The sequence below is a fragment of the Lonchura striata genome, chromosome 2 (assembly GCF_050655825.1).
Source record: "Lonchura striata isolate lonStrDom1 chromosome 2, ASM5065582v1, whole genome shotgun sequence".
In the NCBI taxonomy this organism is placed as follows: domain Eukaryota; kingdom Metazoa; phylum Chordata; class Aves; order Passeriformes; family Estrildidae; genus Lonchura; species Lonchura striata.
Genome location: NC_140704.1, coordinates 19,788,322 through 19,807,429, shown reverse-complemented (window position 1 = coordinate 19,807,429; position 19,108 = coordinate 19,788,322). Strand labels below are relative to the sequence as shown.

At 34.3% G+C, this 19,108-nt stretch overlaps 1 protein-coding gene across 1 annotated transcript in view; it reads left to right on the top strand.

The window, feature by feature from the left end:
- The window catches only part of MALRD1 (MAM and LDL receptor class A domain containing 1), a 236,730-nt gene that overhangs the window by 73,969 nt on the left and 143,653 nt on the right, over window positions 1-19,108 (top strand). The window contains exons 19-22 of the mRNA XM_085565894.1: window positions 3,069-3,156; window positions 5,845-6,021; window positions 8,296-8,473; window positions 18,474-18,630. Of these exons, the coding sequence (XP_085422020.1) occupies window positions 3,069-3,156; window positions 5,845-6,021; window positions 8,296-8,473; window positions 18,474-18,630 (600 nt within the window). The remainder of the gene's footprint in view (window positions 1-3,068; window positions 3,157-5,844; window positions 6,022-8,295; window positions 8,474-18,473; window positions 18,631-19,108) is intronic.

The window sequence follows — 19,108 nt, the reverse complement described above, 5'->3', positions numbered from 1 at the left end:
CAACAAAAGTTTTTATTAAAAAGTTTTTTGTCACTTATTTGTGTGGTTGTACTTTCCTCTTGAAACCAAATCACATGATTTCTTGCCAGAAATCATCAGAGAAAGCTAATCTAAATTACCATGAACTAACTACAAATAAAAATCACTAAATAACCCTGTTAACACCTCCTGTGACAAACCTGAGTTGCTGTTTGTCTAAATTGCAAGTTGATTACATTTCCTAGACATTTGGAAATCCTCAGAATTTTGAATATGCCAAAGTTTATGAAATAAATTCCATTCTATCTTAAACTGTGTTTGTATAGAAATTAAGATTTTACTTTCGTAACCGTCAGTGGGAATTGGCTAGTGATAGAAATGAGCATTACTGTAAAAATTTAGCATTTGTACAGAAAAATATTATCCATTGTAATTACTCTATTAACACTTGTCATAACATCACTCTTCAAAAGCCTATTTTATTCAAAATCTTAAGGGATCATTCTTTTTATGTATACAAAGTGTCATTCTAATACAGTTTGCTTTCATGGAATTGTGTTTTTTCCTCTCTTTTCTTTATGTCAAACACCTTTCAGTAACTTTATAGATTTCATTGAGACTTCTGAAAACATGAAATTGGGAATTATTTATTCTAATTCAAATAATAAATGTGATGTGAAATGAGTTTCACAGCAGATGAATTTCCTAGAGTTTGCTTTATATAATCTCTTATGAAGTTTGCAGAATTATGTCTGGCAAATTAATTTAAGTGGTCAAAGTTTAACCACAGCTACAGATAGACTATGCTCTGTATTGAGACTCTAAACTCATAAATTGGTCTCATTTTCAGTTTTAAGTGTATACCTATGCCACTATTGCATTTTCTGTGTTGTTAATGAGTTCATGTTACATTTCAAAGTATCAGGTTCCCCAGGTGCATAAATGTTTAAAAAATAGCGTGGGTGGGGGGATTTTAAACAACACAATCATAATGATAAGGGTGTAAGGGTATTCTGAATTCTATTCCTTCTAGAGAACTGTGTCCTGTCACTTCTAACTTTAGCTATTTTTAATCCCTTTAAAAACATATTCCTGCTTAAGTTGCAAGAGTGCAGCTTTCTTAAAGGAAATATTGGTGGAAGATGTTATATAAGGATGTCCTCAGCCTGTGTGTCTGTCAGGACTGGGGACATGGACACTGAAGCTTCTTGCGCATTCAGCAGTGACATCCACAAGTGCACAATCCAATCCCATGGAAAATAAGTGTAGTTGTGAGGGGATTTGGGTTTATCTTAGTAATTGCTGTGTAATTAAATAAACTCACTGCCTCTTTTTCTAAATTTGAGCTAATTAGTAAGTAATTAATTGCAGGTAAATAATCATTCATACTTTGAAAACAAATTGAAAATTTTATTTAAAATGCTGTTTGCCAGTCAACATTACAGTGGAAAGAGATCTGTCATTTTGGAATAATAAATTTCCTTGCATGGCTTTCCAAATAGTAAATGTTTTTTTTGTCCTCTTTGCCATTTCTAACCATTCTATTGCTATTTATACCAGTACTGTAGCATTGTCCCCATTTTAACCTAAAATACCCAAAACCCTCTGGCAATATTATAAAAAATATTTGTGTGTATCCTGAGGGAAAAATAAGAATCCCATACTGCTGTGAGAGCAATAAAAAGCAATGCTGTCATTTATTGTTGTCATTCACTTGAAATATACTTTATGCTAAAATGGCCCATCTGGAGCATATCCACAGTAGGGGACATTTACCGGTCTTCTTTTAGCATACTCATTTATTTTGTTTAATGGACATAATATATAAATGAAGTGTAATCATTTTTATTTACTCTGGTGATGTCAGCATCAGTAATAAATCTACAATTCACATGCAACTTCAAAATAGCAGAAACAAATTTGTCAGTGTTAACATTTTTAGACTGATATTATTCTTTTACTTTAATGGGGTTAAGGCCATTCCTTGCATCTTTTAAGTATCCTGTTACAGGATAATCAATTTCAAGTGTAATGTTTCAAAGGTCTCTGTACATATCATATGAAAAATGGTTCTTGTTGAATATAACCTTTCTTTATAAATAAATTACAACAAAAATAGTAGAACTAACAGTACTCTGAAGCAGAACTGTCATAATTTTGCCACTATTTATACTTCATTCATGTGTAGGAATTTTTTACTGAAGTGGAGAAAAACTGAAAAAATACATTAGAAATGTTATACAGCATTTCTGAAGCTGAACGTGTGTGTAGCATGTAAAATAAGGATTTTAAACAACGACAAAGAAACTTTGGATTTTAAGGATTTTAAACAATGGCAAAATGTTTGAACTCTGTTGGATCAGCAAAAACATCTTTTTTCAAAGTGTGTGGTTTGAGAAGACTTTTTATTTTTATAAATAGGGGTTTATTATTTAGTTAAGCTTGATTTCTTATTAAATCTTTCACTAATCATCTGCTGGATATTTATCACTCTGCAAAAGACAGAAGACAGGAGGTTTATTTAGTCTTCCAGAGAGTATTTCACAAATGCCAACTTCTCCCTGGCAGTAGAAAATAATTAAGCAAATACAGGATTGATAAGTCTAATGAAACAGTAGAATGTTTTTATTTAAAAGGTTCCATAGCTCATTTCTTACCTGCCTAATTGTTTTCATCATACTGAAATTTGTATGAGTCTACAATTTTTTTTTAACATGAATGGTACTATATTTAAGCATGATTACTATTATTGCAGTAAGTACCAAAGGAGGTAGTAAAAATGTACCACTTATGATAATGTCTTGGCATCATTTTATATCACAATGATGTTTCAGTGAATTTACACCATTGTAAAGCTAACCATTCTGTTATGGTTCACTATGATTAATGTGACCACAAGTGAAAGCTGATAATAATTAGTCACTTTCATAAATTGCCATTAAATTGACTGTATCCCAGAGAATAAATTTTATCTAATTTTAAGTGAGAAACATGGCAAATGACTTCTCTATCAATTAATAAGAAATATTTAATGAGAAGCAGAAGTCTACTATACACTGAAAAATGCTTTTGTAATTCTTGTTTTCTAGATTTTGGTGAAAGGTATCGTAGGAGATGGTTTCACCGGAGACATTGGACTCGATGATGTGTCTTTTCTGGGCTGTACTCTTTACAATGGTAAGAGTTGAAATTCACATCTCCAAGCTGTGGCCAATTCATTGCTGTTATTTGTAAATATTGCTACTAGAAAAGTAAAAATGAGGTTAAAATGTCAGTCAGGAAATCCAGACTTATTTCCCTGCTCCTCAGACTCTCATATCCAGGCATCAGGAAAAAATAGGTTCTGCTGTGCATGTAAGGTCCAAAAGAGATCCTTAGTGAGAAGTGTGCAGCTTCTATACTCTTTTAGATCTTGACTTCTAGAAGGTAAAAGAAACTTAGCTGTGTGTAAATGAGCTGAACTTTCATTCTGCCAATTCAGTTTGATACACCTTTCCCCTCCCTCTCACATGACAGCACACAATTAGTTCAGGTGATAGAGCAATGTGTTGTCAAAAGTCATCGTTAGCAAGGGTAGAACAGTCTCTACAGAACTGTAAAATATTATATCCCAAAATACATGTACTTCAGGATGCCAGACTCAGGATGTGGAGTTCACCACAGAATATATTTTAAGGGGGCCACTGTCAGCTGCAGCAGGTATTGCAAGGTTATATATGGTGTGGCAGTTGCTCTAAAGCCATGACAGGGCTGTAGAGCAGCAGGCAATTTAGAAGTGTCTGAATAATAGTATCCTAGCACTTACTCTAAAACACACTAGTGTAGATGCATTTTGTTCTGCTACCCCAAAAATTTCTTACAGATATAATTAGTTCTATGAGGAATATCAAATATGTATAGTATTTCTTTTGCAGATAATTATCTAGTGTTTTAACATGTTTATACATGGTAAAGCAGGTATTATAACATTTTGGATATGAAGGCTTTTTGTTAATACTCAGGTAATGGATTGTGCCTTATATTCAGGTAATAAAATCTTAATCGGAAAATCCATAAATAATTACAAATTAGTTAGGAAGAAAACTTTAAAACTAAACAAGAAATTGGAAAACACAGAGGGTCAGAGTTTCAAAGCTTCAAATTAAGATTAAAGACCCTCATTGTGTGTGGAAAGATAAATTGAAAATACTCAAGTATAATGGTGGACAGGAATCAGATTTTGTGTTCTGTATATTTTTGAAATTGAGAGCAATTTTTGAGACAGTTTAGGGTATTGTTTTTATTTCATCTTCTCCATGCCATAAAAATATTCCAATAACAACAAAAAAAAACAACAACAAAAAAAAAAACCAAACCAAAACAGTCAAAGAGACTGTGGGAATAGCCTGCAAAATAGACAACAGCTACGGCACATTCCACCATATTTAACACCAATTGGATCAGGTTGAAAAAGCAGGGTTCCCCTGTCCCTGCACACTAGAATCAAACAGTGCCCAATTGCTCTAGGTCCACTTTAAGTGACCAAATGCTGACAGAGAGAGATGTACTTGACAGCTTGGTGGTAAAGTCTCTCATAAGTAACATTAAAGATGTTGAATCTTATGAATTTTGAGTGTACTGCTTCAACAAATCATTTGAATGCCTTGACCAAAGGCTATTCAGTGATGCTTGCTCTGGACAAAATGGTATTCAATAAAGTAGAGAAAATAAATTGTTTCAAAATAGAGGAAGTATCAGATCCTTCTTTCTTTTCAGTTGTTGTGAAGGCTATGGTTATTCAAAATTTCTTCTTCTATTTCAGTGTATCAGGAGCAAAGCCTTAAAAATGTGGCATTTGTATTTAAAAATTTCTGACCAATAAGGTCCTTGCTGTTATTTTGAGTTGTAGATAAATATATCAATTCATAAAATTCTTACTTCAAAACATTCCTTCCTCTCTAAGTCTTTTGTTTGACTTTTAGGACATTTTGAGACTATCATTAATTTGACTGGAAAATAATTTATTTAATGTCATAGATTTGCTTTCTACCCTACAAAATAGAAATGGGTAATTTATTATCAATATTGGAGCTTCAGCCCTTAGGGATAAAAAAAAAAATCCTTGCTTTCCCAGACACATTTAATATGAAAAGTCTTCACATGTACTTTTTAATTAACTCAGGTGTACTGCTGAGGTGCATTGTGCACTACAGCTAATAATTCAATAAATTATTAAATTTTAAAAAGGAGCTTTATAATGGAAATTCCTTTTATGGACAATAGTAGCAAAGGTTTTCAAGAAAAGAGAGTAAGCTTGAAGAAAGGTGCATAGTAAAGAATAGCAGGACGAAAAAAGACAATTGATTTGAAAGAAGTGGTAATGAGTTTGAACAAAATATAAAGGAGGTGGTGGAACAAGGTGGTGACCTCAGAATAATTTCTCTAATGAGAAAATAATTTTTTTCAGCGATAAATTTACAAGGTAAGAAGGTTACATAGTAATTTCCACAGTCGCTTTTAGTAATCAACATGTTGAAAAACCCATTATCATCTGAACAATCTGTTAGCTTTGGTGCACAGGGAAAAATGGCTTCTCTGATTGCTGTTGGCATTAGTTTTTTGAAATTATTCACTGGGTTAATCCAAATTTGAAAGAGGTGTAAATCCTGCAAGTGTCAAAGATTGTACGGATGGCGTGACAAAACTAGTGCTTTCCACTAAGGAAAGCTCCAATTCAGCTCCTGCTGAACAGCATTTCAGTCACTCAATGGTGCAGGCATGAGTCCAGTAAAGCCATACCCTGGAAAAAGGGGGACAGTGGCAAAGGAAGAAATCATGAAGCTGAAATGTCCAGGTGCTCAACATCCTTTTGGCTCCTTTTCAAAGGATACTTGCCCACTATTTCTACAACTACTTCAGTAACTTCAGTTCCTGCCACGCTCCCCATGAACAACTGCACAGAGAAGGAGTTTGTCTGTCAAGCCTCTGGCCACTGCATCCAGATGATCCAGAAGTGTGATTTTAGACCTGACTGCTCTGATAAGTCTGATGAATCAGCTTGTGGTGAGTGGATCAAATCATGGTTTTTGCTACCTTACTAGTTTGTGGGTCTTAAGATCTATCTTATCGTTACAATTTGGTATTACCACCTAGATGCTATTTTAAAGTGATTTTCCCCAGGAACATAGTAACATTTTACTCGTAATATGTGTGATGTAATGCACTTTCTGCCTCCTGATTCAGACTCAACATTTCAATTCAAGTTACTGCTAAAATGTGGTATGGGAAGGAATCCTCAGCTCCTTAATGATTGGTAATCATACATGACAATTTTAAGTGAGCATGTTCACTAGTCCAGACTGGAAGAGAGAAAAGCGTTAGAATTTCATCTTTGGGGTGGACATCTGGGAGAACTGTATCCACTTCTTAACTACTTCAATGAGTATGGGTTTTGGTTGGTTGGTTGGTTGTTGGGATTTTTTAAATACAAAATTGTTTCAGCATCAGCAATAATTGTGAAATTCAGCCTACTCCACACAGAAGTGAATTCCAGCCTGTAAAGCTCTGATAGTCTTATGGAACACTGTAAGGGGGACAATGGACAAGGTCCACATGCAATGTGCCATAAAGATCTAAGACAATTGTTGATTGCTTCCAAGTTGCAGGAATTCACACTGTGGCATTTTAGACGCCTTAATGACTTCCTTTTGCCTCAAAGAACAGTTCTTGAAAGTACCAAAGCCAGTTAATGAGAGGGATAGACATCTAGAGACAGTGACCTCATCAGCCTAGGCAAGCAAAACTATTTAGTCACTGAAAATGAAAACTCTTAATTCATTACACATTGTGAAGGGAATTCAATCACCTCTCTCAGGGCTGAGGGCTCAGTGAGTCAAAGTATCATTCCCTCCCTATGTCTATTTCCTATGTGGGAATAACTGGAAGAAACAAATCTGATATTTTAAGTACCATGGTTAGTTTCCTATAGTGTGGAAAAAACCCACTTCAACAGCCATTGAAATCTTGCCCTGAAACACAAATACAGAGCCCTCTGAATATTTCTCCTCTCAGAACAGTAGCTCACAAAACATATTTTTCTCCTAAGCAAGATAAATACTGTGGAGAATACACCTTTACATATTTGCTCCATCTGAGGTCTCTCATCACTAAGATGGGAATTTATCACTTAAATGTCAATGCTGGACTAGGACTTAAAAATGTCCAGACTGAAACAGAAATATGGTCACAGGAAGGTGTTATCTTTCTCAGAGGCACTTTAAATATAATGTTGACAGAGCATGTTCAAAAGGGGAATAAGCATTTAAAACAACTCATCATTCTCAAGAAACATCACTAATCTTCATATGGGCAATCCATGAGATCACACTGGCTGCAGCTTGCTTCCTTAGTGAGGATATACAACCTATAAATCAAAACTCACTCTCTCTTTAGTCTACCATTTTTAGTCTTCAAGTAAGGAAGCATCAGGCACATTCTAACAACAAAACATGATTTCTTAATGCAGCATTTTTTATGGGTTTATGGGTTAAAATAAATTATTGTTCCCCTTGCACAACTCTCACTGCAATCACTTAAACTTTAGTGTAATAATCTGTTCCAAAGTTCTGGAGAGTGACTAGACTCAGCTTGGACCATGTGATGGAGAATAAATATTCACAGCAGAAATGGAAAATAAAATTGGTTTCTTTACCCTAAGTAGGGTCAGTAGTGAGCTCACTCTGATGCTCAGTAAGAAAAAATGCTTTGGAAGACAGCTGCATGGGTTTTTTTTTTAGTAAGACAACAGTGCATTTGATACCAATACCAAATAGATGCATTTATGCATTTTTATGTAACTTTCAAGTTTTGTGAGGGCTGCTTTAAATCTGGTTTAGTTTTTTTTGGTTTTTTTTAGTTATGTTCATGGACTTTGTAGACAATCTACGATTTGCTAATGTCATCAGTCTACAGGACTGGAGACAGAACTATACAGCAGCTCACGTTCTCAGCTGATGAATTTTACATGAATTTCCATGTATATTGCATGACAGATTATTAGAATTACCTGAAAGGTGATCAGAACTCACATGAAGGCAGATACTGAGGTGCAAAGGAATTGGTATATTCACAAAATTAGAATCAGTCTAATAGAGGAGAAAATATAAAATTCATGTTTTATCTGCAAGAAAAAAACTTTGCCTGTTAGTAATGTGTTCAGTAATCATGGATACTATAAATTTAATCCCTTTTATTTCCATGTTGCTTTTTGGGTTGCAACATGAGTTAATGATTTTCAAATTTTATATAAACATGAGTAATCACTGTTAATCTCTAAAGTTATGGAAGTCTGTGACTTTGAAGATAAAGACCTGTGTGGATGGCATCAACCAGCCTTGGAACAGATGTCAGGAAATTACTCCATACTTTTCACAAAGACATTCAAGTGGCAACTTGGAAGAGGAGCAAATCTCTACCCTGAGGAAGAACAACACTGCCCATTAACTGATCATACTACGTGAGTACATTTTTTCAGGTGCTTGAGTCTCTTCTAAAATGTGTTATTTTAACCACATGCCAAGGGGAAAAACTTCTGCATTTACACTATTGAAGCAGTTTACTGATTTATTAGTGACATGTAACTAACTGACAATGGGTGAAGTAGGAATGCAGGATCAATACTACAGATTAATCAAAATAAAAAAAATCATTAATAAGCCAGTAAAAATTTCTAAGTAACCTTTCTATAAGTAACTCCCAAAAGTTTCAGTACCTCCCTATCCAGAGAAACGTGCAGTCCTCCCACAGGATACGTGGAGTACAGGAATGTTCCCCCTGATGGAAAAGCAAGTTTAGAAGAAAAGGCTGCTCAAGCCTCCTTCCAGCACCCCAAACTGCCAGCCCAGTTGGCTGCAGGCTGTTGGCAGCTCCCAGGGGGTCTGCTGCTCTGTCTGGTCTCTGCAGTGGTTGTGGCACCAGCAAGATGACCTCTCACATGTCAAAACCAGGTGTTGGCCACTGCTCTTTGCACTGCATTATCAATTCCTGCTGTTACAAGTTTTCATCCTACTTTTACACTTCTTTTAGGGCTGACTTCTCTTTTGGAATCTGGCTTTGTAATTAATTTGGCACTGCTTAATTTAGTTCATTGTGGTCATCCTCTTGATTAGTTTGAGGTGAATACCTTCTCAGTCTTTATTCACACAGAAAATTTATGGTCACTTTTCTACCTTACTAGATATTGTTAGTTGTTAGCTGTTGTTTCCAATTTTGTTATTTTTGTTGTGCTAGTGCTCTTATCTCAGCAGTTTTGCCCAAGGGTGGTCTGTACAAGTTAAAACAAAATGTCCTGTGAATTCTGCACTCATTTAATATTTCACTCATGCAATTCAAAACTACTGTAGTTAGAGATAACTTCAGTTTAGCTGGTATTTTTTACCACTTATTTTTATTTTACCATTTCTCTGGTTAATGACATAAGTTCATATTAAAATATAAAATATTCCTATTCTCTCAGTGAAGATTTGTAAATTAATGTTGCATTCTGGGTAGATTGTTTAAGATAGTTACTAGCTCCTCTGAGGATATTCCTTTGATTTATCTCAAGGAGCAAAAATTATCTTTTTTGCATGAACATTTAGTTTTAAATGTATGGAGTTTTTTGATTTTTTTTAAATTAAGTAAGAAATTTGTTTTAAAAAATACATTAATCCAATGTATTCCAGTTAAAAGTAACAGTAAGAGTTACTGAAAAAAAAAGCCCTACATGAAACTAGCAAATTAATTGAGTACGATCAATTTTAAATGTTATACAACTTCATTAATAAGTACATTTTTGTGCAATGTAGTTAATCTGAACAGAAAAATACCTGCCTGATTTTAGTGACATGTATGTTTTGTTTCTGTGACAGTAGCCCATAGACTGCAAAGATGGTCTTTAAATTAAGATCACTTCAGCAAAATCTTTGCTATATTGCTACTAGTTTAAAATTACATTATTTTGCATTTACTCAGCCTGAATTTATATCACTATTAAAGAGTGAGCTCAAGATGTTAGTTTCACCGTGTACTTCATTAAAATTACTTTATTTTTACAAAGATCCCAAAACAGCAATCTCAAACTCAAAAAAAATAATTCAACAATAGCAAAGAATTACAAGGCTGTCAAGCTGTTTCTAGGCCTCTACATTATATATGAAAAGGAAGTGTATCCCATAACAAAAAAAGAGCAACTGTTTACAAGAAATTAGCTGTCAAATCTTTCATTGACTGCTCTCTAATTGTTGTATATTAACCAGTACCAGCCCTGTATGTGTATTTAGTAAATCCTCCCACAACCTTTCTAGTATAGGTTTACAGTGGCAGAGTGATACATGGAATTGTATTACTGGTTTTCAACATATTTTCAAGGTTTAATGAAACTAACAGTTTATTGAAAAGGACTGATGAAAAGAGAAAGTAAATGATCCATAGAGATTACAGTTTTCAGGCAACTCTGTAATGTATTGCTCTTGTGATGTTTCACATGAGATGCAGTTTGATTCTGTGATTTCTCCCTTCCCTTTGTTTATTGGCCTATAGAGAAGTACAGAAAATAAATGTTTCCAAATTACCACAGGAGATGCAGAGCAGCAGTTTTGTTGAATTAAAGCCCTGCAACATTTCACTTTATTTTCTCATCCATTTTCCCCAAATTTCCACTAGTTAGAGGAGGCAATCTGTGTTACTGTAATCCTGTATGTTTGCAAATTAAAATAAAATATGCAGGACTGTGTATAAAAATGTTTGGATTCATTTTGATGCAAGAGTAGTTGGCAGTGCAGCTTATAATGAGTTCTTTCAGCAAAAATACCTGTGAATACTTGTAGTCAAACCATTTGCTTCCCCAGAGTAAGCACTTGGGCTAGCCACATGTAGGCTGGTGAATTGTGAGGTGAAGGTGTGAGTCTTTGAAGCTGTAATTACATTAATTAAGTGAAAGTAATTACTTTGGAAATAGAGAGAGCAGCTTGTATGCCTATACAGAAACCAAAAGCTGGAGGAATAGAAGTCATTATGGGAGTCTGTCATTGGAGCCTGCCTTGAGCTGCACAGTCCCTGGCTTGAGCTGGAACAAGTCTGTCATGTGTTGTGAAAAGGGCTGGGTGACATTGACACTGTGCACTTAAAAAGACCATTATTCATAGTTGAATGGAGAGCTCCTGTGTTTCTATGCTTAGCAAATGGAATTCTCTATTGCAGTTACGCTTCTAAAAGCCGCAACAACAAAATATCAGTTTGTGTAGGCTTAAACAAGTGTATTAAATTGACACCAGCAAATGGATGTCTACTAGTTTGTTTCCTTTTTAAACAATCTGGTCAGTGATGTAGCAAATTCTCTGACATTTTCAATGATGTTTGGTTACAACTGTTAATTGAAAACTTCGTAAGTCACTTAATTGATATGATAATTCATGCATCAAATCTAATAAATCAAAACAAAAATGGATGCAGAGATAAAACGAAGCTGACATGATAATTATTGCTGTGTAAGTCGTTCCCCTGATAAACATATTTTTGATACATCTCTCTTTCTTTTGTGTCTCCTTTTAAGACAGTCATTTTCAGAATTCAGGAAAGTTAGAAAAATTAAAGGTTTTAAGTAATATGCTTAAGCCCAGCAGTTTTTTCAGCAGTCAAGAAATGTTTTACATTTGAGAATCTAAGAATTTCAAAAGAGGAGAAAAAATTATAAAGTGTGTGTGGGTTTTTTTGTTTGTTTGTTGTTGGGTTGTTTTTCCTTGTGTCTCCAATTTAAATACAAGTTACTTGTAAGAATAAGCTAATGGCAAGGAATTATTTGCAGAATGTCAAATTAGTTCATTACAAGCAATCATAATTTAATCAAACTTAATTTTGTATGAAGAAAGAGAATATACCCAAAGTATTTTTTGCCTCTTATGTTAAGATGCCAGAGCATGAGATTAAATTAATAATAAAAATAAATTAAACTGTGAATAATTTAATAATTTTGTGTGGGTAAAATTTTGCCTACATTTGCCTAATTTTCTTCCTGAAATTTGTATTTATTACATAAAACAAAGTGTTAAAATTCTCTGTGATACACTTGGAACATAGTCACAGATAGAAATTTTCTTTTGGAATTTGTCTTTTAGGATCCAATAGTAAATATACTACAGTTGTATTTAGTGCAAGAATTCCTTCTCATATTCCTAGTGGTTTTCTTTTGAGAAACTTTCTGATGTCAGTGTCCAATTACAGGTTTCAGTTTGACTTGTGTTTTGCTGTGTTAAGCAACTTTAGTTCCCCGCAGTTTGAATTAAGTATTGAACCTCAACCATGTGATAAAGTTTAGATGCTCAAGATAGATTTTTTGTTCTCTAGTGCTATGCAAAGAACTTGGTCAGCTGGCATCCAGCATTTTACAGACAGTTGGGAACACAAGTAGAGGTTGTCTTCTGCATTAGAAAATAGATGTATGACATTCTTTCAGAAACCTGTCTTCTAAAATATTTATGTCTGCTTTATTATGGCATGACACTAATTTTACATTGTTTCTGCATTTATTAAGCCTTAATAATAAATGTAATGGATATGGAAGGTTACTAGAAAAAGAAATTCAAGTCATAATAAGAGAATTTACTCTTTTTTGAATAACCAGTTTGAAATTAATATGGCACATATGACTGTAAGTGAAAATCTGCATTCCTAATGAATAATGAATTCCTGTTTGCTCTCAATTCTCTCTTAATTTTTTTTAATCTATACAGAAATGATGAATTTTAATTCAAGGGAAGCCTTTCTTTCTTTTTTTTTTTTCTTCTACTTGTTAGATAAAGATTTCAGTTAATGACTATTTAGGACCTATTAGAATTTAAGTGGTTGGAAGTGTTCAGCAGAGAAAATCTTTCTCTGGTGCATAGAATTAACTAAATTATTTGAGTACTTATCTTCCTTTAAGAATATTGGAAATTACACATTTTATAATATTTTAATTTTGAATATAATTTATTTTTCTGAAACAATATTCTCACAGATGCAATAATCTTTATTCAGGGAAGAATTTTTTTGAAGCCTATGAATATATTATATGTGCAAGAGGTCTGTGAAGGTTTTGTTCACATGTTACAACCTATAATAGCCCAACCTGTATTAGCTACAGAAGAATTAGTAGTCAAAGAATTTCTGGTGCAGACACAGAATATCTAAAAAATACAAAAGAAACAAGGATTTTTTTTTTTCATTCTTCTTCTCTCTCAGCATGAGTCTTCCCATGCTTCCTAAAGATATGTGCAGTCACTGTGCATCTTAACTAAAACCTTGGCCTGCCCATCACGAGTCCTTCTCCTTCCTTCCCACCACCTGTGGCCTTCTGGCTGAACTGACCAGCACGATGGGAAGTTCACTGAGATGTTGATACCCAGCCCAAAAAGGAGGTGATAAATTTCTTCTTGAATGAGTGCTTGAATATTAAATTGTCTTTCACTTCTGAATTCTTGTAGCATATTTTGTGATTTCTCCAGGCAGATGCAATGTTGAGGGAAATGTTAAGGTTTGCTTTTTAATTTTTTTTTTTTTTTAACAGAAGGCTTGTTATTTTTATATATATATATATATATATATATATATTTCTGTAATACTTTCTGTAATATTTTGTAATATTTATAATTTTTTTCTTCCCATCTTTCAGCAGTTTCCCACCTTACAGGCAAATTTCATGTAAAAAGTACCATGTGAATGTGGCTTCCCCATTTTACACATAATATTGAGGTTACATTTGACTCTTTATCAATACATAAAAATTAACCTGTCCTTGTGTCTTTGCTTAATTTTTAAATTTTATAATAATGAATTTTGAATGTTATATATTTATATGCCAACTTTTGTTGCTAGAAAATATAACAACTTTTCTTTGTATACCTTCTTAAATTTTACCAGAACTGTCATATCATCTGGTTTTGACACTAAGAAGCAAGAACTAACAGGAATCAACAGAAAATGAAGTTAGCATGATGCAAAGGTCAAAATATCACAGTTTACCACCACCTTCTCTCAAGTATATAAGGCATTAAAATTGATATTTTAAAATCTATATTTTAATTTAATTTAATGTTTTATGCTATATTCTGATGACAGTACAAGAAAAAAATGACAAAATCATGAATATTTTCTCATAAATATGTTTTTTAGGAATTAAAAGTTAGAATTTAACACCTTATTAACTAATTTTTTTCTCAGAAATCTTCTGGTGAAAGGTTTTTAGTTAGGAAATTGTAGCTTATTTCAAACAAACAATTTCAAATGCATTAACTTTAGCAAGACTTCTGCCTGCTGCTTACTCATGCTTTGGGGAAAAGAAGCTAGAGAAAGGAGTTATCTCCCATAGGCCCAGTACCCTGATAAAGGATGCAGAGGATGTGGAAAATTCAAGCTGAAGCCACTGTCTTGACTGATTCAAACCATCAGCTTGAGCTTTGATGGCCCACAATTTCCTATTGTGCCCAGTATCCTTTGACCCTTTGGTCAAGAGAGTGCTCCTTTTGAAGGTCATCTGGTGCCCTACTGGGTTTTCCTGACCACTATTTTGGTTTTTTTCTCTCTGCAGAAACACATCTGTTCTAATAACAGGTCACTCGCTGGGCATATCCCAGAGAGATGGTGTTGGAGAGTTGAAAGAACAAAACTTTCAGTGCATAATGGGTGCAATTGGTGTGGGGCTCTGATTTGCTATGTAGATACTGTATAGTGTTTATGGACATACATGACCAGGAAAAATGGAAATGCATGTGGAGACTGCTGCTTTCTGAATTTTGAAATTTAGTATAGAGTGCTGATCATTGGGATACTTATAACTCTAAGTAAACTAAAATATCCCTCTCCAGTTTATGTTTTCTCTTTGTTTTTTGTTTTTTTTTCCTCATTATTACTGAAATTTGGAAGGAAATCAGAACAGTGAAAGGGAGTTTGTTTTCTAATCAAGTTTAGTTTTCAGTCCTAAAGAAAAATAATGAGTAATGGCTATTCTAAAAGTTCATTTAAGTGTTTAAGTGTTTAGTTAGGGATTCTCAAACAATTAGGAGAAGATACACAGATGAATTAAGACTTTAAAAACTGTGAGATGTCCAAAAGTTCATTAAATAAGAGCTTGTACTACCTGTACAAGAAAGTACATCTGAATAAGTTTTGATCCCCTTTCAGACATTGCAATAGACAATTAGTACTGTGAAATGTGTAATTCACAGCATGAGACATGAATTGATAACACTGCAAGATTTAAGATGGGACTAATTTTTTGATAGGTCTTCAACTTTTCTTAACCCACCTAATCTTTCCCTAATTATTATCTTCAGTTCACTGTATTCTTTGGAATGCCTTGAAGGGGGACACAGCGTGAAGATTCTTCTATAAATGTCCATTCTTTGCCAACTACAGTTCAAAAGATATTTGAAATATTAAGCTATTAACTAAGACAAGTATGCAAATATAGGTCAGTTGCTTTTGTTGAAAAATTTATATCCATTAAAATGTTGTGAATTTCCCTCTGAAATTAATTAGTATTTTTCAACCGGTGCAGGAATGTCTTTGTTTAGGGAATGCTTGTAGTACTGAAGTAAAATTAATTATTTTCAAAGGGTAAATTTTGAGATTTTAATGACACTTAGTGTAGATGCCAACTAAGAGGTTTTCCATGGGCTAATTTTCTAAATTGGTCTGAGCTTTTGCAGCTTCTGGCAGGGGAGCCTGCCTGTATTCTGAATTTCAGGACTTACATAAGATCTATGCTGAAAGCATTCACTATTATATATGTTGAAAAATACCATGTTTTACATTTGTTATCATCAACTTCTTGATGTCTCATTAAAAAAAAAAACAAACAAAAAACAAACAAACAAAAACTTAAGGGAGTCTTTTTATGGAATAGGAAAGAAATGAATTTAAGGGAGGGTCAGTTGATTAACTCTAAGAATGAAGAAAGTTACCTTCTCTGAAGTTCACTTAAAAAACAAAGTTTGAGGGTGAAGACAAGAACATCATCTGGCAGAGTAAGAGAAGCTGTTAATTTACATTTACAGAAGCTTTGGAACATCTTGTCACTGTGTATTTCTTATTAGGTTCAATAAAAATGGGCCCGCTAAGAAATTCTTTAGTTTCAAAGTCAGAGCTTGACATGCTGAACAGATGATTGCATGCATGTTTATTGGCTCTGCTAAAATTTTGCATCCACAGAAGGTATGGACCTCTAGCTAATTTGAACTCTCTGCAAATAGAATGATTACTTATTACTTTTTCCACACTCTTCCCTCTACAGATCATGCACCTCCCTGGAAATTCCACGGAGGCTTCTATACCAGGCAGCTTAAGAATTCAAGATTCTGTAAGCAAATATGATGCAGGTTAATTTTCACTAGAATAAAGCTTTCCTTTTAAACATGGATGGGTCACAAGGACATTAATCTTGTAGTCCTAAGTGTGAAAACGTCCATGATAGGAGTGAAAGCCAAGAAGAATGCTCTACTATACTTACAAATCCCCTTCTGATCTCTCCGTTTCCCATTACTTTCCTGCATAACCTTAATATTCTTGTAATCACATACCACCATTGTGTTTAATGTCTAGCACTGTGAAGTGTTTCATACAGGAGACTTTTATCTGGTGTACTAGTTTTAAATGTGATATTATAGCAAACACTGGAATAAGGTCAAAAGGACACTTAGACTGCACTATGGGGCAGTGCAGCATAGGCACATCTGGGCACAGATGTGATCTTTGGCCTGCCTGTGTCTGACAGAACATACCAACAAGAGATGGATGACTGAATTTCATCATAGAACTGATTGTACCCTGCCACTGTTTCAAACTAATCTCACTGAGAGTCATGGATGTAATGCTGAATACTCTGGAAAGGATGAGGACTGTAAATGCTGCTGCTCTTCAGAGCTTTTTTATCATTCTGCTTCTTACAAGTCCTCTTGAATGCTGTTGTAAATACAGTGTCAGCACCCTTGGGTTATTGAAGGCATGAGTTCCCACAAGCAGAGTAAATTTTGAATTTTACAATATTTTGCAAACCTTAAGAGAACTCGGTGCTCTTTTACCTCCAAGCAAGACTCTGGTAGAATACTCATCACAAAGACAAAAAAGAGACCTAAAATTACTACCTTGAAATAACAGTTTTCTTCAGCAGAAAGGAGGGAAATAAATGAGTTGTCCAAATGCATATTTCTTGAAAGATCTGTAGTTATGAATTTTCAGTTTTCAGCTATTTATTACAGCCCAGTCAGTTTATTTGGAGAATGTTTTAATACTTAGTCTAAAGGATTAAGTAAATGTATGCAGTGATTATAAAGATGTCTGAGTTGCCAGGATTCAGTGATAAAAAAAAAGCATCAGCAGCAATTCTCTTACCTGCCTGTTCATGAAAAGGAAAATAAGATTGTGAAGAAGATCCTGATTTCCACACATCCTGTCTTCCTTCCCCCTGGGATTCTGCCAGATGAGCTTTGGTCCCTGCTATGTTTATGAGCAGTTCAGTGATCTCACATGTAACATAGCTATCTCTGCAAAATGAAGATCTGTCTCATTATAATGTTGCATTTTTTGATTATTTGGTTGGTTGTTTTTTGTTGGTTGGTTGTTTTCTGGTATGACACATGGGGAGGTAGAAACAGTAGTCTAGATGAAAAAAGTCTCTGATTTGTGAGGATTTTTGAAGGCCTGTTTCTGACCCTGTACCAGCAAACCTTACTCTTCCCATGAGGCAGATTTTCAGTCTGTGAAGAGTGTGATGTCACAACATCTTTGAGCATCTTGTGTTTCACTTGGCAGTGCTTGCTGGGTAGGGTCATTGTCTTCTCACAGCTGTAGGGATGCAGCTTTACAGAGTGGCTGCTCAGAACTTGGCCAACCTGAAAACCAAAAGGAAAGGCAAGCCAAATACCAGTACCTATTTAAAAATGTAGGTTCCATTGCTAAGTTTGTAAGCACTTGTTGGGAAAGATTCTTTTGAGAAGTACTGAGCGCGCAGCACTGCTGTTGGAGAAAAGAAAAATTTATCTTTGGTTAACAGAATTTGCATTTTATTTTGGAAAATAACATTTTTAGGGACTAAATCTTCAATCCGCAAACCACTAAAACTGCACTTGTGGTCAATCTATACACAGAGTCTGATGCTTACTTCAAAGACATCTCACCTTTCCCAGTAGCACAGGAGACAAAATTTTATCCAATATCTTAGGTTTTCATGGCATTAAGCCAGGATCAAACTCTCTAAATTTTCTTAGGAAAGAGGGTAGCAGGGAAAGCCAGAGTCCCTCTAGCCCACATCTGTTTGACTTTTGCCAATCTCTGATATAAAAATACTAGCTGCATTTGCAAGGGTTTTTTTTTGATTCTGACTATATGCTAAGATGCATCCAGATACCCAGACAGCAAATGATATCTAAAGAAATATTGAAATCTTAAATTAATTATGATGATTTTTTTTTTTTAATAAGTTATATCTGTTTTTCTCTGAGCAGGTGCACTGAAGAAGGCTGGTATCTCTTTGCAGACAGCTCAAATGGGGAATTTGGTGACACAGCTGACATTGCTACCCCAGTCATCTCCCTTACAGGGCCCAGATGCAAAATCATATTCTGGAACCACATGAATGGTTCAACAATAGGTTCTCTGGAGGTATGGAGATGTTCTTTATTTTGTTTTCTTTTGACTTTCTGCATGAAATTGCTGTGAGAAAATGTATGCCTTCTCTTTTAGTTTCATTAAAGCCCAGGCTGCTAATAAACAAAAATTAATAATTACTAGCACTCTACTGCTCTCAACATATTATGATGTGAAGGAAGCATTAGTTCAAATATTGGAGAAATTAGAAATATCTACAACAAGGAAAATTTTCTGACTGTTATAGATATGCCATGGTTGGAACTTCAAAACAAGAATAAGTTTTGTATCACACAGTACAAATTGACATTGAAAAGCATCAATAGATATTTGGACATCAAGGTCTTTAGCTAATGTGAGAGCATGAGAAAAATAAGTAATTGTATCAAAAATTGACATAAAATCTTTTAGAAAGAGTTTATTCCTTGAAAAGCTGAACATATCACTTTCAGAGATTATTTATATTCATGTAAGCAGCATCAAACTATTTCTG